The sequence below is a fragment of the Mustelus asterias genome, chromosome 15, assembly GCF_964213995.1.
Source record: "Mustelus asterias chromosome 15, sMusAst1.hap1.1, whole genome shotgun sequence".
Taxonomy (NCBI): Eukaryota; Metazoa; Chordata; class Chondrichthyes; order Carcharhiniformes; family Triakidae; genus Mustelus; species Mustelus asterias.
In genome coordinates, this window is record NC_135815.1 from 38,346,310 (window position 1) to 38,371,263 (window position 24,954).

At 46.0% G+C, this 24,954-nt stretch overlaps 1 protein-coding gene across 1 annotated transcript in view; it reads left to right on the plus strand.

Annotated features, from left to right (window-relative positions):
• ush2a (Usher syndrome 2A (autosomal recessive, mild)) overlaps positions 1–24,954 on the plus strand; it is a 916,330-nt gene that overhangs the window by 171,038 nt on the left and 720,338 nt on the right. Inside the window, exons 10-12 of the mRNA XM_078230465.1 lie at positions 998–1,193; positions 7,895–8,025; positions 24,522–24,717. Coding sequence (XP_078086591.1) covers positions 998–1,193; positions 7,895–8,025; positions 24,522–24,717 — 523 coding nt within the window. The remainder of the gene's footprint in view (positions 1–997; positions 1,194–7,894; positions 8,026–24,521; positions 24,718–24,954) is intronic.

A 24,954-nucleotide genomic window follows, 5' to 3' on the forward strand; every position in this document is an offset into this window, starting at 1 on the left:
TTCATAATTATGATTATGAGGGAAATAAACACCTTGGATGAAACATTCCACTTCGCCATTATATCCCTCCTTGTTGAAATTTCTGCACTGGTTATTTGGCTGTCTTTATAAAATTGGAGACACTTTGTAAAGTTGTTGGTCCTCTTCTGTTGCTGTTCTTTTGACTCCTCTTGTGTGGAAACCATTCCTCCAGAGGTGTAAGAAAACATTGATCACTTGCTGGTAAGTTTTGGACCTGAAACATAGGAGCAGAAGTAGGCCTCTCAGTCCCTTGAGTCCGTTCCACCTTTCAGTTAGATCACTGTTGATTGGTACCTGAGGTACATTTACCCACATTCAATCCTTAATCCCTTGATCATTTATGTAAAGTAAAACTATTGGTCCCAATTGAAGAAATATTCCTGGCTTTTGTGGGAGACGATTCCAATCAGAGTTACAATCCCTCCATGGCAGATCTTGGGCAGAATTTTCCTGTCCAGCCCGCCACAGGAATCGTAGCGGGCGGGACAGAAAATTCGGCGGACCACGTAAAGGTCTGTTGATGTCGAGCAGGAATTTCCGGTCTCGGTGCGCGTGCGGTCAGGGAATCCCATCCCTTGAATTCAATGGAAACAGTAATCATGAGTGATGTAAAGCAGACTGGCATCTAATTATTACTCATTCAACACTGTCAACATCAAGATCTACAACATGTGTAAGTATGCATGTATTTGTTTGTAACTTGTGTTTGTTGCCTATTCAACTCTGTGGTTGCAAAAATATATGTGAATCATTTTCTGATACTTAATATTATCCGGCAGGAATTAATTTTTCTGTTGTTCACACACCGGGAGTTTATTATTTCAAGGATGCATGGTTGTCACATGAGCATCAGAAGCCGCAACACTACAAATCTTATCTCCAAATATTTTACAATAAAGTTTTCAGCTGTTAGAAATATGGATTTGTATCTATATACTGTTTCTTAATTTTCTGATGTTTTGAATAACTTTTTTAGTGTGAGCGCTGCCAGCCACTCTTCAATGACAAGCCTTTCCATCAGGGAGATCAAATTCATGCTTATAACTGTAAACCTTGCCAGTGCTATGAACATGCCATCAGTTGTCACTATGACACTTCCATTGATCCATTCCCTCATGACTACTTTCAAGGTGGTGGTGGAGTTTGCGATGACTGTCAACATAACACTGCTGGTAAGAATATGTGCTTATTTTGCAGTAAATGAATTGTGTAATGCTCACGGTTCATTGACCGTTAAGTACGCTGAAGGTCAGATGGAGTTCAAGACCTTTCAATGCTATTTCAGTAACATGCTTTAATATATTACAAAAAGGAAGAATTGTTAGGCCAGTATATTAGAGCAATACTATTTCTGTGGCAGCAGTCATGACTCACTACGTGTGATTATTATGCCACTATCACCAGATAGAGCAGTTCTTTGACCAGTTTCTGAATGTTTAATGCAGAGTTTGTCATTTTAGTGATGTCGAGTGTTGACCAGTCATTAAGCTGTTCAGTTTTGTACATGTATATTAATTCCTATGCTAATTTTCTTTGTATGATGAACTCCTGATCTTGTTTCTGGAGGAGATACAGGCAGAGGCATGATTTCCTTTCTGACCCTTGCTTTGAGGGAAAGTGCTTAACATCCATTAACTCACTTATGAGGAACTTTCTAATTGTGGGTGACATTGTTGTAGGTTATCAACTTGGCTACCTAATTAGTAAATGACTTGCAACATTTGCAGACATAAATTAATTTAAAAGTGAACTGGAAAGTACTGTTCGAGGATTGCTGATGAGAATATGATTTAAGCCCCTTGGTTCTCAAGGCGTGGTGCATAAGGATTCTCCAGCGGTTATGAGCTAGTTCAAGTCACAATGCCTTAATCAAGGCTATACCAGAGAACAGGTCAGAACCCTCATCTCCGCCACTTGTGTGACCTCATAAAACCAGACCAACTTCCATATGCACAGAATGAGTCCCCATTATTAAGACTTATATTACTATTACAACGTACAACCGTGGGATTGAACACTGGAACTGGCTGAACATGCAGTCCAAACAGGAGACTGAATTCAGCTCTCCAACTTGGAATAAGACTTTGCCCCAATTGGTGTCTCATCAAAAACAATGCCATTCTTCCCATTAACAGTGATGATTTTTTTTTGTGGTGGCAAACGATAGTGGGTGGGGTAGGACAGAGTGGTAGTTCTTGGGTTCTTTAGCCTCATCTAAGTGGTTGAGTGACAAATAAGTTGGAGAACCACTGGAAATTGCAAATTTAGTAGGGATTTAAAAATAGGTTACCCATTGTAAATCCTACTTTCCTTTCCATTACTTCAATGAAAGGAACATTTTGTGCAATATATAAAAGCTTGGTGAACCAATATTGCTTGTTTTTAGAGACTGGTCAAAGTTGAAAGTTTTGAGCAATGCCTTTATATTAAAATCTCTCATTTCAGTTGTTGATGGTGTGAATCTCAAACCTGTTTGTCAGTTTTGTTTCTCATGTTGAATCCTTTCCAATGTTTTGTGTTGTCACCTTTTCCAGTTGGTCACTTCAGTTACTTTCTATTTTCGTTACCTGCCCATCATGTCATGCAAAGCCTTTCTCCAAGTTCAATTTTCTGCCCAGTCATACTCTACAGGAAAATAATCTACCTCATCACACAGAGCAAAAACAAAATCTGAATTGAACTCACTGGGCGTGATCTTATGGCCCGTTCACACCATGCTCCCGCTGCAGTGAAGACGGAGTGACAAACCAAATCACTGTTCGTTGCAGTGGGATGGAAAAATCACACTGGCGTGAACGATCGGAACATTCCGGCCACTTTTTAAAAAATTAATTTGTCGATGCAATGTTCTCAATGCTGGAAAAGCCACATTTATGGCCCTTGGCTGCCTGGATAAGTACTGATGAGATTCCTCTTGGAAATCATAGAAGAAATCATAGAAACCCTACAGTGCAGAAAGAGGCCATTCGGCCCATCGAGTCTGCACCGACCACGATCCCACCCAGGCCTTATCCCCATATCCCTACATATTTACCCGCTAACCCCTCTAATCTATGCATCCCAGGACACTAAGCGGCAATTTATCATGGCCAATTAACCCAACCCGCACATCTTTGGACTGTGGGAGGAAACCGGAGCACCCGGAGGAAACCCACGCAGACACAGGAAGAATGTGCAAACTCCACACAGACAGTGACCCAAGCCAGGAATCGAACCCAGGTCCCTGGAGCTGTGAAGCAGGTGCTAACCACTGTGCTACCGTACGGCACAGTGTTTGTGCTATTCCATGATAGCGACACAGGAAAAATTCCAAGATTATGACCAATCACACTCCAAGACAGGTTGGTCATTGACTTGGTGAAGAAGTTGAAGGATGATGAAAACAAAAAGCAGGAAATACACAATAGGTTTGGCAGCATCTGTGGAGAGAGGAAAACAGTGTTAACATTTTAGGTCGATGATATTTGAAAGGTTGAATGGTCATCAACCTGAAATGTTAACTTTGTTTCTCTCTTCACAGAAACTCCCAGATATGACAAATATTTTAGGGCAGCATGGTGGCACAGTGCTTAGCACTGCTGCCTCACAGCGCCAGAGGCCCAGGTTCAATTCCGGCCTCCGGTGACTGTCTGTGTGGAGTTTGCACATTCTCCCCGTGTCTGCATGGTTTTCCTGCGGGTGCTCCGGTTTTCTAACACAGTCCAAAGATGTGTGGGTTAGGTTGATTGGCCATGTGAAATTGACCCTAGTGTCAGGGGCGTTGGCAGGGTAAATGTGTGGGGGGTTGCGGGAATAGGGCCTGTGTGGGATTGTGGTCACTGCTGACTCGATGGGCTGAATGGCCTCCTTCTGATTCACGCTTGTGCACTTTGCAGTGCACAGAGTGTGGGAGATTTATTTCGAAACTCCCTCTGAAAAAGCCAATGGGATTTACTCCAGTTTTTATGCGAATTTGACACTTAGGATTTTTTTGGGAGAATCACCCCCAGTATTTTGATATGTCCTTACAAGTCTTATATAATTGCAGTAGGACTTCTTCTCTCTTAAACTCCAATCCCTTTATAATAAAAGCTAACATACTATTTGCCTTCCGAGTTGTTTGCTGTACCTGCATGGTACCACTGACTTACATAGGAAAGGTCCTGCAATCAGAGTTTAGGGAGCTAGGTAGAAAATGAGCAAGCAGGAAAGCAGGACCTCGGATGTAGAAATCTTCAGTTTACCCCCAGTGCCGCATGCAAATGAGTACAGGAATAGGAAGATAAGGGAGGTGAACGCGTGACTGGAAATATGGTGCAGGAGGGAGGGTTTTAGATTCATGGTACACTAGGATTGGCTTTGGGGAAGATGGCGTGGAACTGCATAATTTATTATAATATGAATTTAAATGCAATTTAAACCTACCTGCGAGGAGGGGGGTTGGGGGGTAGGGTTCCCCTGGACATTGCCACTGTGGCAGTGCCAGCCTGGCACTGCCCAAGGGACAAAGTGCCAATGCCCAGGGGCACATTGGCACTGCCCACTGGGCATAGAGCTGTGCCAAGGAGACAGGACCTGATGGGGATGGGGCCACTGGAGCGATCGATAGTGGGGAAGGGCAGGGGAGTCCTGCTGCCACACTGCATTTGGGCTGAGTGACAGAGGAAGGGACGCCAGCGATTAGGGCTGGCCATCGGGGTTTGGGGGGGGGGAGTTAAGCCTGCTGGGGGGTCGGGACTGCTGGTGGAGGGGGAGGCGCATCTGGTGGGTGGGGGTGGGGGGTGGTCAGAAGATTGGGGTTGCAGGGAAAGGAGAGGTCGAGGATGGGCATGTTTGGGGAATCAGCGATTGGGCAGTGCGGGGGGTGGAGGGTTTGCACGGCCGATGATGCGGGGTTCGTGGGGCTGGCCAGTGATTGAGCTGGCCAGCAATCAGGAGGCCAGCAGACAGGGGCCAGTGTGCATGCACTAATCTCGGTATTGACAGATCAGCCCATGCGCAGTGGCCCACTCAGTGCTATGCTGCCGGCCTCTCCACCGGGAATAGGCCTAGCCCACAGATTTCTGGACTGATTTACACTTGTATGTGGAAGATTCATCTGAAATTCCCACTGAAAAAAAAACATGATTTACTCCAGTTTTTACATGAATTCGACACTTAGAATTTCTTTGGGAGAATTGCCCCCCATATTTTCAAATTGCATTCTGTGTAATTCACCAATCTTATTTACCAACTCCATGCATGTGCATACATGCACAGGTACCATGATTAGATGTAATTACCTACTCCTTTCCTCACATTTCATACTTTAACTTACTATTCTCTATACTAGGACTATGTGACCCTCCCAGTGAACCCTCACTTGTATTCCTCTATAAATATTTTCAAATGGTTCCCACACCAATGACAAGCTGGTTTAAACCCTCTCAACAGCACTAGCAAAGAATTCAGCCCCAATTCTGTTCAGTTACAAACTATCCAGCTTTTAGTCTTTCCTAAACTCAGGGGAGCTGCCACAGGACTGGAGAATTGCAAACATTGTGCCTTTGTTGAAGAAAGGTCGTAAAGATAAGCCCAGCAATTACAGACCAGTCAGTTTAACTTCAGTAGTGGGCAAATTTCCAGAAGCTATTATTTGGGATAGAATTAATAATCAGATTGAAAAATGTGGGCTGATTAGAAAGAGACAGATGGATTTATGAAGGGGAGATCATGTTTAACTAACTTGCTGGAGTTTTTTGAAGAAGTAACAGAGAGGGTCGATGAGAATAATGCTGTTGATGTGGTGTACATAGATTTTCAAAAGGCATTTGATACAGTGCCACACAACAGACATGTGAGAAAAGTTATAGCTCATGGAATAAAAGGGACAGTAGCACCATGGATACAAAATTGGCTGAATAAAAGGAATAAAAGGACTTTAACCTGGTGTTGTTAGACTTCTTACTGTGAATAAAAGGAAGCAGAGAGTAATGGTCAATGGATATTTTTTGGGTTAGGGGAAGGTTTGTTTTGGGGTTCCCCAAAGGTTGGTATTGGTACTTTTGCTTTTCCTGATATATAGTTATCAACTAAATCTTGGTGTGCAGGAGACAATTTCCATATTTGCAGATGATACAAAACTTGAAAACATTATGAGGACAGTGTACAACTTCTAAAGGACATAAATAAGTCAGGGGAATGGACAAAAGATAGCAGATGAAGTTCAATGTGGAGAAGTCTCAAGTGATGCATTTTGGTAGGAAGAACATGGGTGGACAATATAACCTAAAGGGGTACAATCCTTGATGGGGTGCAGGAGCAGAGGAGCCTGGATGTACAAGTGCATAGATCATTGAAGGTGGCAGTACAGGTGGGGAAAGCAGTTAATAAAGCATACAGTATCCTGGTTTTATTAATGGGGTACAGAGTACAAGAATGAGGTTATGCTGAACTTATACAAGACACTTGTGAGCTCTCAGCTGGTCTATTGTCAAATGTTCTGGGCACCAGACTATAGGAAACATGTGAAAGCACCGGAGAGAAAGCAATAAATGACCCTGACAAAGAGTCATCCAGACTCGAAATGTTGGCTCCATTCTCTCTCCAGACCCCTGCAAATCTGGGTGAAAAAAATGTTTCTCATCTCCCCTCTCATCTTTCTACAAGTCACTTGAAATCTGTGCCCCCACGTCACTGACCTCTCGACTGAAGTAAATAAGACCTTCCCATCCACTCTAATCCCTCACAAGTCAGTACATCTCAATTAAATCTCTCCTCAGTCTCCTCTGTTCCACGGAGAACAACATCAGCCTATGCAATCTTTCCTCATAGCTGCAATTTTCCAGTCCTGGCAACATCCACATAAATCTCCTCTGTAACCTCTCTAGTGCAGTTATAAATTTCTGTCCTGACGTGACCAGAATTGCACACAGTACTCAAGTTATGGCCTAACTAATGTTTCATATAGTTCCAGCATTGCCTCCCTGTTGTTGTACCCATTGCTTCGGTTAATAAATGAAAGGATTCCTTATACCATCATAACCACCTTATCAATCTATCCCATTACCTTCAGGGTTCTGTGGACATTCATTCCTAGGTCACTTACTTCCTCTATACCTCTCAGCATCCTCCTTTACCTTGTTTGACCTCCCCAGATGCATCACCTCACACTTCGCTAAGTTGAATTCAATTAGCCACTTTTCTACCCACCTGACCAGTCCATTGATATCTCCCTGAAGTCAACAGCATTCCTCCTCACTATTTGCGCTGTCTGCAAAGTTCTTGATCATTCCCCCTACACTTTACATCCAAATCATTAATAAATACCACAAAAAGCAGGGGACTAGTACTGAGCCCTGCAGAACCCAACTGGAAACAGCCTTCCAGTCACAAAAACATCCATCAACAATTACCCTTTGTTTCCTGCCACTGAGTCAATTTTGTATCCAGCTTGCTACATTCCCCTGGATAATATTAGATGCCTGAGTCCCAGGCTCAGGCTGAATTTGGCTCACCCCGTGAGGCATACATTTTTTACGCGTTGCCTGTTTCAGGATCAAAGACAGGCCCCAAATGCCAATCCACAACGCATCTCATTTTAAACATGACACTGGACTCCGTCTCTGCCGACGTTTTGCACATCTGGTTCTGTCAGGCTGCACAACCCAAATTACCCCACAGCATTTGTAAACCACCATGGGAGATCCTTTATATATAAGTAAATTCTTTGGTAAAATTGAGCTGTTATCTCTTGTCTCGAATTATGCTCTATAATATTTTGAGGCAAGCTTTGTGTTTGCAATTTTTTAACAACGTTGAGTATTTGCAGACCTTGTGCACTTGAGCATATTTGACTTAAATCTACTTTGAAGGTCTGATTAATTTGTGAATATTGTTCAATCAATTCTTGCAGGACGAAACTGTGAATGGTGTAAAGAGTATTTTTACCGGGAAGTAGGTATCAGCCTCTCAGCAACTGATGTGTGCAAACCTTGTGATTGCTTACAATCTGGAGTCATAAATGGGAGCCTCCTGTGTGATCAGGTGGGTAATTTTAATAAGAACAAGTATGCTTTGAAAAATTCATTTGAATGGCAGTGCAAGTGAGTTACGCAGGGAATAGAATTTTGTGCTTAATCAAGGTTGCTGAAATAACTGTTCTCTGCAAGATAATCTCTAGCGCGATGAGACTGTTGTGACAAATTATGTTGTAATGTGTTCTGTTTCATTGTTCAGTTTTATACTGAGAATATTTTTATGCCAACAAAGTGATGATGGCTAATAATCATTAAATATTTGTGACTGTCTCAATTGTTTAAGTTACATGGAAGCTGTACAAACCTTCTACATAATTTGCAAATACTTTGTTCATATATCGCTTCATGATTTGTGGAGAGTGTCTGAATCTGAGTGGCGTTGGAATATTTGGATGCACAAAGTGATCCATTCTGCTATTTTAGATTATTTTATCCATGAAACTTAGCCATGCTGTAGCTTTGGAATAATCAAAAAATCTTTGGCTGAATTTTCCGACCCTTTTTCACTATCGGGAACTGCCGGTCGGTGGCGAACCCCCACTGTGGGTTTCCCAGTGGTTACATAGAACAGGAAACACCACTGACAGAAGATCCCGCCACGGGGCAATGGCAGGCTGTCTCCGCTGCCTTGAAACTTGTCGCAAGGGTGCAGAACGTCCGGCCCTTTATTTTTGTTCATCCAATACATTTTTTGGTGGCGATTTTCAACTATTGGCACATACTCCAAAGATCTGCAGGTTAGGTTGATTGGCAATGCTAAATTGCCCCTTAGTGTCAGGGGGTTTGTCTGGTAAATAAGTAGGGTGATGGGGATAGGGCCTGGGTGGGATTGTGGTCGGTGCAGACTCGATGGGCCAAATGGTTTCCTTCTGCATTATAAGGATTCTATGCACCTTCAATAAGATGCTGCTGAAACGATCAAATTTTTCCAGTGAATGGATTCTGTAACTTCAGCTCATACAATCAAAAATGACTTTCGTTGAAGTAACAAGGGTTAAGTTTCTTCTGCTTTGCATTGGAGAAAGGAAATTGGGACTCTGGATTTGTGATCCCTCATTCCTTTTTATTGCCTTGGATTTTCTGGTACTTCACTTTTGGGCAGGTCTAGTAACTCAGCCCAATTTGAAGCTTTATTGGCCAAAATAAAGAAGGCCAAAATGGAGGAAAGCCATGTTAATGACATAGGAGAGTGCATTATTGGCTTTCCCACTTAATCTTTTCTTGGACCAGAGGCAGGACACTCATTCAGAGCTGTCAAAGGAAATGAGCCCCCTTCATTGCACCTGAGGGGCAAAAAAAGAAGTTGAGAACCCAGTCTGAATTCTGTTTACTTTAAGGAACGGGGATCAATGCTGCAGGCCTTTTAACAGATACTAGAGGGGCACATAGAATATAGGCACCAATAGACCAACCCCCATTACTAGCTATCCCTGAGGAAAAGAACGTGGAGACTGTAGTTCACATCTGGAGCTGTGTATTTCAGTGTTAAAGCCAGAGAGTTGCAGAGCACCCTGAAGAGAGGCAAGTTGTTGTTGTTGGGTTGTTGAGTTTATTCGAACATAAATTCAATATAAAGTTGAATAATGAACAGGGTCATGTGACCTGCTGCTAATTCTGCCTGATGATAAGCCTGCATGGCTGGTTACCATGGCATCAGGGGACCCAGGTCAAGTGGTATTGAAGTTGACATGCCAGGCCTAATAACTGAAAACAAAGGAAATGCAACTGGTTTTGCCATCTGTAGAGTTGCAGGCCAGAATTTTACGGCCCGCCTGCCACGGGAATCGGTGCAGGCAAGGGGCAGGGCATGGGAAGGTCTGTTAACCTTGGGCAGGATTTTACAGATTCGGGATGAGAGAGGCTGTAAAATCACACCCATAGCCTCTCAGGCAGTCTGATTAAAAGACCCTGGACAGAGAGAAGGAGAGAGAGAGCGAGAGATGTTATTGTAGACTGTAAGGTAAAAGGCAGTCCTCTGTTAGCTATCAGGCAAAATGGGAGCCCATTCTCTAGTCAAAGAGACTGAACCTATGGATGTGTAAGGTCACTGGAAAATTCACAATGGTGAGGCAGGGCAAAGGAGTCAGTGGAGTTGGCCTTGCTGCTGAAAGTTGGTTCAGGGATTCTAGAAGACTAAGGAAATGATTTTTGACTTGCAATTCAGTAAAACTGGGTGAAACAAGCCCATTGGAAGTTGAGAGTTAATGTGGACCGCTTCCTGTAAACGCTAAATTCTGCGGAGAGCACAGCATAACGTATAACATGGAGTAGTGTTACTTGTCATGTCAAGAAACTATCAAGCATATATTTTCTGCAATTTAGGTATTAGTTGCTTATTAAGTAATGTTTAGACAATATTGCTTTTAGTTTGTTTCTAACAATAAAAGTCTTAAAACTTGAAACCATGAGTGGTTCCTTTAAGTTGGTCACTGGGAATTAAAACCTCCTTTTATCCATTACTGGCCTTTATGGGGATTGTAAGAATTGACTTGGCTCCAATGGTCAATGTAGATGTTTATACTCCACATGAGCCTATTTCCCAGGCTGAAACCTGGATCTTAATTTTATGCTTTGTTTCAGGACTCTTGATTTTGGGAAATCAGGGTGGGAATGGGACATGTATTTAAAGTGGTGAGCTGCACAGAGCTCAAGATGATACTTGTGGACTTTTTTAAAAAGCCTTTAAATGTTTTTAAAAATTTATTAGTCACAAGTAGGCTTACATTAACACTCCCTGAGTCGCCACACTCCCGCGCTTGTTTGGGTACACTGAGGGAGAATTTAACACCGCCAATGCACCTAACCAACACGTCTTTCAGACTGTGGGAGGAAACCATAGCACCTGGAGGAAACCCACGGGAAGAATGTGCAGACCCTGCACAGACAGTGACCCAAGCCGGGTATCGAACCCAGGTCCCTGGCGCTGTGAGGCAGCAGTGCTAACCACTGTGCCATCATGCTGCCCCTGCCGCCATGCCCCTTCATTCATGGGATGTGGGCATCGCTGGCAAAGCTAATATTTATTGTCCATTCCTAATTTTCTTTGAAACGATACTGGTGAGATTCATTATTGAAATGCTGCAGTCCATGTGGTCTACATGTACTCACAAAGTTGTTCGGGAGCAAATTCCAGGATTTTGACTCCATGATGGTGAAGGAAGAGCAATTTATTTCCAAGTGAGGATGGTGTGTGGCTTGGAAGGGAACATGTACTTGCTGCCTGGGTTCTTCTTGGAGGCAGAGGTCACGGGTTTGGAAGGTGCTATTTCTCACAATATTATCCTTTTTCTAGAATCACCCCAATTGGAAGAGGAAGAAAAAGAAATTTCATACATCAATAAAATTAACTGTATCTAATACTCATCCTGAAGATGCACATTTCCCAACTTTATACAACAAGCATATCTTGATGCCATCATACATGGCACATCGCAGACTGCAGATTATAGGCAGAATTTTACCAGCTCACCCACCCATCGATGGGCAGAGCAAGCCGGTAAAATCTTGCAGGATCTGAGAAATCGATCACGACCAATTTCTTGGCTCTGGTGATTTTACACCAGCTGGATTTCCAGCGATGTCAGCCTGTCATCAGAAATGGACGAGAGGCTGAATAACTTACTCAAATATGTTGTAATGAGGATTACCATGTGATTAGTGAGCCCGGCATTGAATCGGTTGGGCTCGCTTGCCTCTATGGCCTCGCCGGTGATGTTCTTTCCGGTGAGGAAAACACCTGCTCCCCATTAACAAGGAACAGTCGTGTTGGCCTCGCCAGTGGAACCGGGGGCCATTGAGGCCCCCCCCCCCAGGTAGACCCAAGGGCTAGGGGGGAATGTCCCTTGGGCAGTACCAGCCTGGCAGTGCCACCCTGGCACCTTGGCACTGCCAGCCTGGCACCTGGGCAATGTCCAAAGGGCACCTTCGCACTGCCCACTGGGGTCTATCGGGGCTGGGCATGAAGGGGTGGGTCATGAAGGGGGTGGCTCAATCGGGGAGGCCCACTGCCACTCTGCCTGTGATCAGAGAGGGAGGGGGAGGCCCACTGCCACTCTGCAGTTGCAATCAGATCGGGGGGAAGGGGGCATGATCGACTGTGGGCCCCGAGTGAGGGTGTAGAGCTAGTTGAGGCTGCCTACAGTTGAGGGGAGAATCGCGTGTGGGCCGATTCGCGGGATTCATGCATGTGTTCCCAACACGCACGCATCTCCGAGCACCGGATATCCGGAGTGGTCAGGACCATGTTGGAAACTGGCGGGAACAGCAGATAAGTTACTTTAATTTTACTTTAATGTTATTGAAATGTCATTATTAGGCACAGGATTGAAATCTCCCACCCCGCCAGTACAATTTCACTCTGGCGGGGTTTAGAGTAGCTCCCCACTTTTGGAGAAGTAGCAGGAGACCCCACTGGAGTGAAAGGGGGCAATCAGGGCCCCCCAGGGGGTCGGGCAATGGAGGGGTGGTGCCCCCTGGGCATGGGCACCCTGGCAGTGCCCAAGGGGCAAAGTGCCCATGCCCAAGGGGCACTTTGGCACTGCCCGATGGGCAGTGCCAAGGAGGCAGGGCAGAGGGATCAATTGGTGGGGGTGGGGGGTCCCGCTGCCACTCTGCCATTGGCTAAAATCGGGGCTTGGGGGAGGCCAGCGATCGGGGCGGCCTGGGGAGGGTGGTCTGCCAGGGACCATCTGCCTCCCATAGGGGTGTCTGCTGGAGTGGGGGGGGGGGGGGGGGGATGGGGTGGTCCATCACTCCTTGGGGGGGTCTGAAACGGGGCACTCCAGGATGGGAGGAGGGGGTCGGGGCTGGCGAATGGACAGGGGGGCCACAATCGGGCCATGGGAGCATGGAGGGGCAGCACTGCAAGGGTCCTGGACTGGCCAGGATCGAGCTGGCCAGCAAATAGGAGGCTGACAGATTGGTGCCACTGCGCATGCGCAGAGTTCTGGAGCTGTTAGACTTCGGCGTGAATAGGCCCTACCTCCCGGACTTCTAATGATATTCACGATTATGATCTCTGCATTGCACAAAGTGTGGGAAATTCTAGTGTGAACTCCCACTGAAAAAACAATCGTGATTTACACCAGTTTTGCCGCGAATTCAGCACTTAGAACTTAGAATCGCCCCCTAAGTATGTAAGATGGGGCGTGAAAACTCACCCAAAAAACGTGTCAGGAACTCTCCCATTTTCACGCTAGCTGAACATTTAGAATCCACCTTGTAAAATTCTGCCCCATAAATTGATGCAGAAGAGTCAGATTTAAATCCCAGTTACAAAACATTGCATTTATTTGGCATCTTCCACAGCCTCGGGACATCATGAAGTGTCTCATAGCCCTTGAAGTAAATAAATTTTGAACTGTCGTCATGAAGGGAAACATGCCAACCAATTTCTACACACTAAGGTCCTATAAACAAGAGAGGCACAGATGATCAGAAATTTTGGTGAACCTCAACTTTGATGGGGTCCAAAAGAAGGGTTAGTAATTCAGGCATTCCTTAAACACCCTGTCCAATTCCAAAAAACACAAATCTGTTCTATCCCCTGGGGAGAAACTCTGATTTGATGCCAGCTATGCCATTTTGGAGCTCAGCACTCCCATCCACATCATCTTTTACCTTTGCACATCACCATTTGTGCAACAGCAGGGAGAATATCTCCAAGTATACAATTGAAAGAGATCATCAGCTATGCACGAGTATAGATGTGTGGGAGAAGGATTCTCAGCATGGAGGGAGCGATTCTCCTCCATGAAATCAGTGAGGACCAACGTGTTAGATTTTATCAGCCCTCTGGGTACAAGCTGGAAGTGAATGGCATGGTAAAATGGCAGTGGAAAGCATTGAGCGGGAAACCCAAACTCCTTCCACCATCACCGAATATTACTAGCGGTGGAAACCCTTGTGGTGCAGCTGCCCACCTCCACTCAGCAGTCAGCCAATTAAACTGATGAAGTAGCTAATTAACAGCCAGTTCTCACCCCAGTGGGCATTTTGCCAGCATCAGAAAGGGCCACCACCACATGGGGTTGAGTATCAGGTAAACCATGGCAGCTTCCCAGCGCGTTCGCTGGAGGCCTTCCTTCCTGTCAGCTCCATGGCTCATAGATGGGCACCCGGTGGCAGTGGTTGCACCAGTGGCCCCAGATCTAGCTGCTGGAGAGTGTACCCACCTCGATTACCAGAACCTGCCTGCTACTTGCTACCTTGTCCGCTGTCATTATGCCTTCATTCTGTGGCAGTCCGATATGTCAGCTACATTTGAGGCACCATATGGCAAACCAAAGAGTGATTACCAGGTGGCAAGTGCTGACTGCTGATGACATGGCTGATGAACTCAGTGTGTAACCCATGGACACATGTCCAGTGTGTGGTGAACCATCGTTGGTTCCCACTGTGGGATTGTTCTAATGTTGTTGTTGGGCTAGGGTGGGATTAATACACCTGTGGTTGTTACTGTTGTGGCACATCCCAGTCGGGCTCCGCCTCCTGGGAGAGGTATAAGACCCCCTGCTCGGGCGGGACCTCTTCAGTCTGGGATGGTGTGTTAAAGTTCTGTTAGTTCCATTGTTAGTTAATAAAAGCCTTCTTTTACCGAAGCTTCGTGCCTCGTGTCCAATTGATGCGCATCAATTTTATTAACGAACATTAAGCTCTCGACGGAAGGAAAAAAAAGAAAGGAGATTATGGAGCAAATCCTAAAGCCAGAACGTCTGACGCTAGATCCACGTGCGGTGGGCGCTTCTAACACCTTCGACCACTGGCTGAAGTGTTTTGAAGATTACCTGGCAGCCTCCGCAGCGGTGACCACAGATGATGACAGACTCCGGGTCCTCCATGCGAGGGTAAGCGACACAGTCTACCTCGCGATCCGTGCGGCCACCACTTACCCGAGGGCCCTCGAGCTTTTAAAAAAGCGCTATACGAAACCTCCTAACGAGATCCACGCTCGTTACCTCCTCGCTACACGACGTCGGCAGTCGGGCGAAACCATGGAGGATTACGCCAATGAGCTCTTGCAGCTAGCCAGGGGCTGTGACTGCAAAGCTGTGTCGGCTGAGCAGTACATGTATGACCTCGCCCGAGATGCGTTTGTGGCCGGGGTCGGGTCTTCATACATCCGTCTCAAGCTGCTAGAAAAGGGAAATCTCAACCTGACCCAAGCTATGGAATTAGCTGAAATGCTTGAGGCGGCTTCGAAGAGCTTGGTCCTGTATCCGGAGGACCACGTGGAGACAACGTGGCAGGAGCAGTCGCAAATCCCTCCTCGCCCCACGGGCTCGAAGTGCAGTGTTATGGCATGCTCCCATGTGGACCAGACGATGGCTGCAGCCCCATGCGGCCCGCGGTGCTACTTCTGCGGAGGAGCCAAGCATCCACGACAAAAGTGTCCCGCTAATGCGGTAGTCTGTAACCTATGCGGTAAAAAGGGGCATTATGCGAAGGTGTGCAGATCGAAGCCCAAGAACGGCAGTGCGGCCTGTGACCCTTCGGAATGGGGATCATCACCATCGTCGTCGAAGTACTCACGGGGTTCGTCCACGTGCGAGTCCAGGACGACGCCATTGCGGTCGACGGAGTCGGAGGAGGATGACCACCAGGAGTCGCTACGTTTGGCGCCCTCACCCATGAGCGATTCATGGGGGTGGCCATTTTGGTCGACGATGACCATGAGCGACCAGCAGGGTCCTCACCATCGACCTCAGCTGCCTGCAGTGACGTTCACGGACCAACGGTGGCGTCGATCACGCTGAACCAGGCTAAGCACCACAGGCTTGACTGTTCGATGATGGATATACAGGTAAATGGTCATGCAATTTATTGTCTGTTTGACAGCGGGAGCGCTGAGAGCTTTATTCACCCTGACACTGTAAAGAGGTGTGGACTCCAGATTCAAACTGCCAAACAGACAATCTCTATGGCATCAAGGTCCCGGTCTGTCCCTGTGCTAGGACGTTGTGTGGTAACCTTGAAAGTGCAAGGCACAATTTACGAGTGATTCAGGCTCCTTGTGTTGCCGCATCTTTGCGCACCAATTCTCCTCGGACTAAACTTTATGGTCCACATGAAGAGTGTGATCCTACAGTACGGTGGGCCACTCCCTTCGCTGACAGTAGGGGAACAGCTGCAGTCTCCAAATTGTCCAAAGCGCCCCGCATGCAATCTTTCTACATTAAAGATCACCACACCCTCTTTATTCAAGAATCTGGTACCAGGCTGCAAGCCCATCGCTACTAAAAGTAGGCGTTACAGCACTGAAGATCGGATCTTCATCAGATCTGAGGTTCAGCGACTCCTCAAAGAAGGGATCATACAGCCCAGTGTTAGTCCGTGGAGAGCACAGGTTGTGGTGGTCAAGAGCGGGAACAAACCCCGGATGGTCATTGATTACAGTCAGACCATTAATCGATATACGCAGCTGGATGCGTATCCCCCCCCGCGCATATCTGATATGGTCAATCAGATTGCGCAGTACCGGGTGTTCTCCATCATAGACCTTAAGTCTGCCTACCACCAACTCCCCATTCGCCCAGAGGACCGACACTACACGGCCTTTGAGGCGGATGATCGTCTGTATCAGTTTCTTAGGGTTCCATTTGGTGTCACCAATGGGGTCTCGGTCTTCCAGCGTGCTATGGACCGAATGGTGGACCAGAACAGGCTGCGGGCTACCTTCCCGTACCTGGATAATGTCACCATCTGCGGCCATGATCAGCAGGACCATGACACAAATCTCCAGAACTTTTTACGCACTGCATCTCGCCTGAATTTGACCTACAACAGGGAGAAGTGTGTATTCCGTACGCGCCGGTTAGCCATCCTGGGATACGTGGTGGAAAACGGGGTCATTGGCCCTGATCCAGACCGTATGCGCCCCCTTGCTGAACTCCCCTTGCCCGCTAGCGCAAAAGCACTGAGAAGATGCCTAGGCTTCTTCTCCTATTATGCGCAGTGGGTCCCCAACTACGCGGACAAAGCCCGTCCGCTTATTAAGTCCACGACTTTTCCACTCACGCCAGAGGCCCAATTGGCCTTCAAGGAATTGAAACACGACATCGCGAAAGCCACGATGCACGCGGTAGACGAATCCATCCCTTTTCAGGTGGAAAGCGATGCATCTGATTTCGCCCTGGCCGCCACACTAAACCAGGCGGGCAGGCCCGTCGCGTTTTTTTCCCGCACCCTCCAAGGCCCCGAAATTCGGCATTCAGCGGTGGAAAAGGAGGCCCAGGCCATTGTGGAGGCCGTCAGACACTGGCGCCATTACCTGGCGGGAAAGCGGTTCACCCTGATCACGGACCAGCGGTCCGTGGCGTTCATGTTCAACAACACGCAGAGGGGCAAGATCAAGAATGATAAGATCTTGCGGTGGAGAATTGAACTCTCCACCTATAACTACGATATCATGTATCGTCCAGGGAAACTCAATGAGCCCTCGGATGCCCTCTCGCGCGGAACATGCGCTACTATGCAGGAGGATCACTTGAACGCCCTCCATAATGACCTGTGCCATCCTGGGGTCACTCGGCTCTACCACTTTATCAAAGCCCGCAACCTGCCTTACTCGGTGGAGGACGTCAGGTCGGTGACAAGGAGCTGTCGGATTTGCGCGGAATGCAAACCGCACTTTTACCGACCTGACCGGGCACATTTGGTCAAGGCCACTCGCCCCTTCGAGAGGCTGAGTGTGGATTTTAAGGGCCCCCTTCCCTCAACAGATCGGAACATGTACTTTCTGAACATAATAGACGAGTACTCCCGGTTCCCGTTTGTTGTCCCCTGCGCGGACACGTCGACTGCCACGGTGATCAAGGCATTCCGTGATCTTTTTACCCTGTTCGGGTACCCCAGCTATATCCATAGCGACAGGGGCTCGTCGTTCATGAGTAATGACTTGAGGCAATTCCTGCTCTCATACGGGATTGCCTCTAGTAGGACCACGAGTTACAACCCTAGGGGTAATGGACAGGTGGAAAGAGAGAATGCTACAGTCTGGAAGGCTGTCCTATTGGCGCTGAAGTCCAAAGGCCTTCCAGTCTCCCATTGGCAGGAGGTCCTCCCAAATGCGCTTCACTCCATTCGCTCCCTCCTGTGTACGGCAACCAATGCTACTCCCCACGAGAGGATGTTCTCATTCCCTCGGAAGTCGTCCTCGGGGATATCTTAACCAGCCTGGTTGACGTACCCTGGACCTGTCCTTCTGCGGCGACATGTAAGGGCCCGCAAGTCCGACCCCTTGGTCGAACAGGTCCACCTCCTCCACGCCAACCCTCAGTATGCCTATGTGGCATATCCTGACGGGCGAGAGGACACAGTCTCGATCCGAGACCTGGCGCCCGCAGGGGACGTAGCAACTCCTGTCGCTCCCATACCCCCAGTGACGAATCCCTTATCCCTTATTTCTCCCCCGGACGTGGCGCGGACAGCACCGGGACCAGTGCTTAACAGTTATACTCCAATGCACAGCTTGCCTGAGCCCCGGAGATCGGCGCCATCGCAGAATGCACCGGGATCCCCTGCACTACCGCTTCATCAGGGTCAACCGGCCTGTGAGTCCGTGGGAGAACAGCTGGACGTTGTTTTGGGGAGAATGCCACCGCAAGCACCTACTCCGGTGTCACCGCCGGTATTGAGGAGGTCACAACGACGGTGCGGTCCTCCAGACCGTCTGAACTTATAATCTGTTGACATTTTAGTCTGTTTTCGTACCCCGCCGGCCTTTGTTCTCAAAGGAGGGGTGAATGTGGTGAACCATCGTTGGTTCCCACTGTGGGATTGTTCTAATGTTGTTGTTGGGTTGTTCTAATGTTGTTGTTGGGCTAGGGTGGGATTGATACACCTGTGGTTGTTACTGTTGTGGCACATCCCAGTCGGGCTCCGCCTCCTGGGAGAGGTATAAGACCCCCTGCTCGGGCGGGACCTCTTCAGTCTGGGATGGTGTGTTAAAGTTCTGTTAGTTCCATTGTTAGCTAATAAAAGCCTTCTTTTACCGAAGCTTTGAGCCTCGTGTCCAATTGATGCGCATCACAGTGTTTGACACAATGAAAGCCAATCTTCTACGTGAAACACGAGAGAACAAACCATGCATATGTGGAAACGACACTTCCATTGCCTGGACCACTCTAGGATGGCATAGTGGCACAATGGGCGACATGGTGGCACAGTGGTTAGCACTGCTGCCTCACAGCACCAGGGGCCTGGGTTCGATTCCTGGCTTGTGGAATTTGCACATTCTCCCCGTGTCTGCGTGGGTTTCTTCCAGGTGTTCTGGTTTCCTCCCACAGTCCAAAGATGTCCGGGTTAGGTAGATTGGCCATGCCAAATTGCCCCTTAGTGTCAGGGGGACTAGCTGGGGTAAATGCATGGGATTATGGGGATAGGGCCCGGTGGGATTGTGGTCGGTGCAGACTTGATGAGCCAAATGGCCTTCTTCAGCACTGTAGGATTCAATGGATGAGCCCAGCACTACTGGAGAGGGTGTCAAGTATTATTGCGATCTTTTTCATGCTGCGCAACCTGGCCATCATGATAGGACAGCCCTTGAATCAGGGGAACAGGAAGAGGAGAAAGAAGAGGAGCGAGGCTGAACTGAAAAAATATATAAACCTTTCTTGTATGTATGTTTTATACAGGCCGAAATACAAAGGTGTCAAAAAGAGTAAAATTGGAATAAAGCCAGAAAGTAAGCAGCTGTAACAAGAATTGGGTGGAAATGGCATAAAAAATAAGACAAAGGAAAGGATAACAAATCAAAGTGAAACATCTAACTCCAAAATAAATCACAATTTCAATGAGCATATTGTTCAAAAACTCAATTAATCTGAAAATGTTTTATGTGATTCTATGTAATAAGTCACATAAATTATAAAGCAATTATTCTAATAAATCACATGTAATTGTGAAGCATGTATAACCACAGTGAGTAAATTCCCTGCTGCTACTGGCAGTTTTGACTGGTGCTGGTCCACTTTACGTCCAGAGCAATTAGCAAGAGGGTGCAGACTGGCTGAAGATTCCAAAGATTGGGTGAACAAGCACGGCCCATCAGTTTCCAGGTAAAAGGCAGTGAGGAGTTTCAGGATGTCACGTGAGAACAGAGAAATGGAGGGAGTGTGTGGGGGGAGGTGCTGTGACGTTTCTCGCATGACCCAGAAAGTTTTGATGTACCTTTTGGGTCTCTTCATCTTTTTCTGCTGCTGGCACAGCCTGCTTTCACATTTTGTGGATACTGCAGTGAGTTTCCTATTCAGGCCTGGGTTAAAATGTAATGGGGATCCTATTGATATACGGCCCCAATTACATAAATTCTTGAGACCCATGTCTTTCCTTAAAAAGGTGACCTCACGACACGGTGGCACAGTGGTTGGCACTGCTGCCTCACAATGCTAGGGACCCGAGTTCAATTCCAGTCTCGGGCCACTGTCTGTGTGGAGTTTGCACATTCTCTCCCTGTCTGCGTGGGTTTCCTCTAGGTGCTCCGGTTGCCTCCCATAGTCCAAAGATGTGCGGGTTAGGTTGATTGGCCATGCTAAATTGACACTAGTGACAGGGGATTAGCAGGGTAAATATGTGGGGTTACGGGAATAGGACCTGGGTGGATTGTGGTCGGTGCAGACTCGATGGGCCGAATGGCTTCTTCTACACTGTATGAATTCTATAAATTATTTGTACAAGTTTACAGCTTAAAATTGCAGACGAAAGTAAGGGGACAGTAATTTCTAAGTTTTCTTCTTTTCCACCCCCCCTCTTCAGTTCTCTGTGCTTTCTTCTTCTCCTGAAAGCATTGATTTAGTAGCTGCCAGTTATTCTTCAGTACTTAACCAAAGTATCCATTACTTATGCAGGAGTCTGAACAGAGAGTGATGCAAAACTATTCAAATGTAAGCGGCATCATTGACAAGGCAATTTTGCTTTTTCTTGATGTTTACACATGTCCATTTCCAACAGGAGTCATTACATTGGAATCAGGAGAGGGAATCCTCCTGACAAGCCAGAGACTTGAGATGAATCGTAATGCTACATGGCTGGCTGAGATCAGCTAACAACGAAAATCAGGGATTGAATTTAGGACCTCTTTGGTCCAAATATGACTTTGGTGTAAATGAAATGAGCAATTGAACTGTCAACGTTCTTTTATGAAATTGCTAAGATTTAAGTTTTCACTTTGCTTTTTCACAAATTCCATTCTGAACTGTAGCCTTTTTGCTGTGCACCTTGGTCATGCATATACTATCCTCTCCGTCTTATTGTCTTGTCTTTAAAATGTACATTGTTTATTATCGAAAGAGGCAAAGTACTGTGGATGCTGGAATCTGAAACAAAAACAGAAAATGCTGAGAAGAACTCAGCAGGTCTGACAGCATCTGTGGAGAGAGAATAGAGACAACAAAGGGTCATCCAGATTCATAATGTTGGCTCTATTCTCTCTCCACAGATGCTGTCAGGCCTGCTGAGTTTTTCCCAGCATTTTCTGTTTTTGTTGCCTATCATGGATCCTTTCCAGTGACGGAATTTTAAAGCGGACAGCTTTAATGTTTTCTATCATTTCAGAGCTTTTTGAAGTGTGAAATCTGTTCCGAATGGACGCTATCTTGGTATCACCCTGTTAGCGTCATAGAGTCATTTATGTTGCATCGAGTCAATGCCAGTTCTTTGCAGAACAATACTTTCAGGTCTACCCCCCTGCCAATCCTCATTGTTGTGCAGGCATATTCCTGTCAAATTTCCATCCAATTTCCTTCGTAGACAACCAGCTCCAGATCATCAACACTCGCTGTGTAAAAAGATTCTTCCTCACAATCCCCCTGCATCTCTTGCTCAAAACCTTAAATCTGTTTCTCCTCTCCATTTTACTGTCAGCTAATGGGAATAAGAATAGGTTTTCCTTGTCTGTTTTATTCAAACCTGGTCATAAAACTTCTATCAAATCAATTCTCCAGGAGAATATCCTCAGATATTCCAACCTAACCCTGTAAAATCCTCCCAATTCTGGAAACCTTCTGATAAATCTGTTCTGCACCTTGCCAGGGGGCAGACATTTTCTGAAAGGATGGTGACTGGCACTGCCCGCAATCCTGCGCCTATGGCCTAACCAGAGCTTTAAAAATGTTCAGCATGTCCTCCCTGCTTTTGTACTCATTGCCTCCATTTATGAAGCCTAAAATCCCATATGCTTTGCAAACCATTCTCTCAATATCCTCTGATACTGCACACTCTTTAGAAGTGTGCCACTAAGTCTCACTGTTATGTGGGGGTGGGGGTGTGGCACAAAATGGCCTCACCACTCTTTTGACATAAAACCAGAACCAAACCTGTCTCTATAGCCGGGTTGCCCCGCAGCCATGTTATGCCTTTTCACCATTAATTGGCTTAGTGTTGGCCTTTTGTCCCAATTGGGGAGGAAGTCCCACCTCCAAGAACTACCAACCAATCAAATAGTCAGCAGCTCTCTTGTTGCAGCCCTGCCAGGGCAATCCCCGAAGAAGATGGTTCCCAGGTTTATTGGGGTCAGGTTGGCAGGTTCTGGGCAGGAGGATAGTGGGCGTTTGTTGGGATTAACAGTGTGGTGGGGGGTGAAGAAACTTAGTCGGGAGGAACCCCCTTGGGGGGGGGGGGTGGGGGGTGGTGGGAGGTATCTCGGATGAGCACAGGGCTCCTGAACAGGAGATTATCCCATCTCCACCTCCTGAAGCCCAGCTGGCCATCGTGCTGCCAGGTTTTACCTGACGGCCTGAACACTTGGCGCTGGCCTCCTCCGGCATGGGTAAAATACCAGCGGCAGACTAGGGGGAGGCCTTTAAGTAACTATAATTGGGTTGGATGTGGGCAGGTAGGTGACGGACATGGCATTACTGACATGGTGATCAATTTTACGTCATCCACTGCCTGCCAACCCGCCCCTGAGGGGAGTGTAAAATTCTGTTTTTATTTACTGAAAGACAATCCTAAATACGTATTGAACTGAGAAATCTTGTGTTCCAATTCATTACAAAGTTACTCATCTAGTGAACTGAACTTGGGCAATGATCACTTTCAAGACCACTGCTATCATATCAAGCAGTGGTGCTCAACAGCTTCTAGGGTAATAGGAAAGCTGCCAGAATTGGAACACTGAATAACTGTGATCGAATTGAATGGCAAATCAGCCTATGGGACTGAATTATCTACTCCCCAGTGTTTCCAAATTTCCTGCAGCAATGTCCACTAATTTTTCAACCTCTAGGTTTGACCTACAGTGCAACATGAATTCCTGTTAGTTTTGGTAAGGGAATGACTATCCTGGCCAGCAGAGAAAATTTAATTGCCCACCATTATGGTTTCTACACTCAGAAAATGTCTTCATTCACCAACGGATGTGGTCCAGATAAACTCACCATGAATTTCAAAAAAGACCTTCCCAGTCCATAGATTCAGTTAGCCAGTTGACCCTGGTTGATAGTTGACTCTTCTTGCAAGAACATAGAATTTCTGTACAACTTACAAATCATACCAATAAAAACATAACTAAAACTTGCGATGGAAAGAGAAAACAGCTCTAACAATTTATTCTTGAACATCATTAAGGGATATGACAGAGTGCACAGGTCTTCCACATGCCATAACAAGGTGATAAAAGCAGTGCCAATAACCATGGTCTTATCGTCACTGATAATGAAGGATGTAGGCACGTTGTTAACATTGTTCAATAGAACTTAACCAGCTCTGGAAATGACCTTAAATATATAGAGAAGGTATTGGTATCTTTTTTAGCTGTTAATTTCCCCATCATGGCGGCAGTTATTCTTTGTTAAAATTTGGTACGATATATTGTGTGTACAGAACTTAATCTGTTCAGTGTCAAATTATGATGCATTATCAAAAAATAAACTTTTTATATTGACGTCTCTCTTCATTTTTATTTTGATTGAAGTCAATGGGCTGCTGACTTGATATTACCCATTTTACCCTATCACACAAAGTCAACACCTACTCCATTGAGTTTGTAAATACTTTGATTGCTTCCTTAACACTGCAGTAACAAAGTATTGCACTAAGGGTATCAAAAACCGACAGAATATTTTCAGACCAGAGGGAACATCTTGGTTTCAGTCCATCTGCTCCAATATGAAATCAATAGTCAAATGAAAATATAATTATATTATAAAAAAGAATGAAAAATTACAAATCAATTTCTTATAGTCAATAGATGAAATGTGAGTTAAAAGTTGCCCTTATATTTCATTCATTACTTAGATTTACAATTTTTCAGTGTGTACCTTCCTTATTTATGTCTTCAATTGCATAGTTTACCATTTTCTTGTCTCTATTTCCATTTGTTGAAAACCCTTTCTGTTTTCAGACATGGTTGTCCTCATCTCTCATTGGTTTTTTTCCTTCCTATTGTTCATTTCACTTTCTCTCTATTCTCCTTTTGGCTGACATTTTTGTTAGAAATATAGCAAAACAAATCATTGTAGCCATCATCTGCTTCCACTCATCCCAGCATATTTTTAATCTCTTTAGATTGGAGGCCAGTGTAAATGCAAGAGACGGGTGTCTGGCAGACAGTGTAATCAGTGCCAGGATGGATTCTATAATCTGCGCTTCTCAGACCCTGATGGCTGCAGTCCTTGTAACTGTAATACCTCTGGGACAGTCAATGGAGATATTACCTGTCACCAAAATTCAGGTCAATGCAAGTGCAAAGCAAATGTTATCGGTAGGTGAAATATAAGATTTTGTGTATCATAACCTGCTGGTTATGAATTTGACCCGAAGTCTGTCAGTCACGAGCCATTCTTATGAAGTTATTAAACAAATATTTGCTAAACATCTCAGACACATGTGCAAGGTTATAATTGTCTAATATATTCTGAGCACACAAGCCAACTTAATAGTTGCTGTTAAAGTCCAGTTTAAAGTATTTCTTCAAAGGGCTTGCATGCAATGAGCTGCT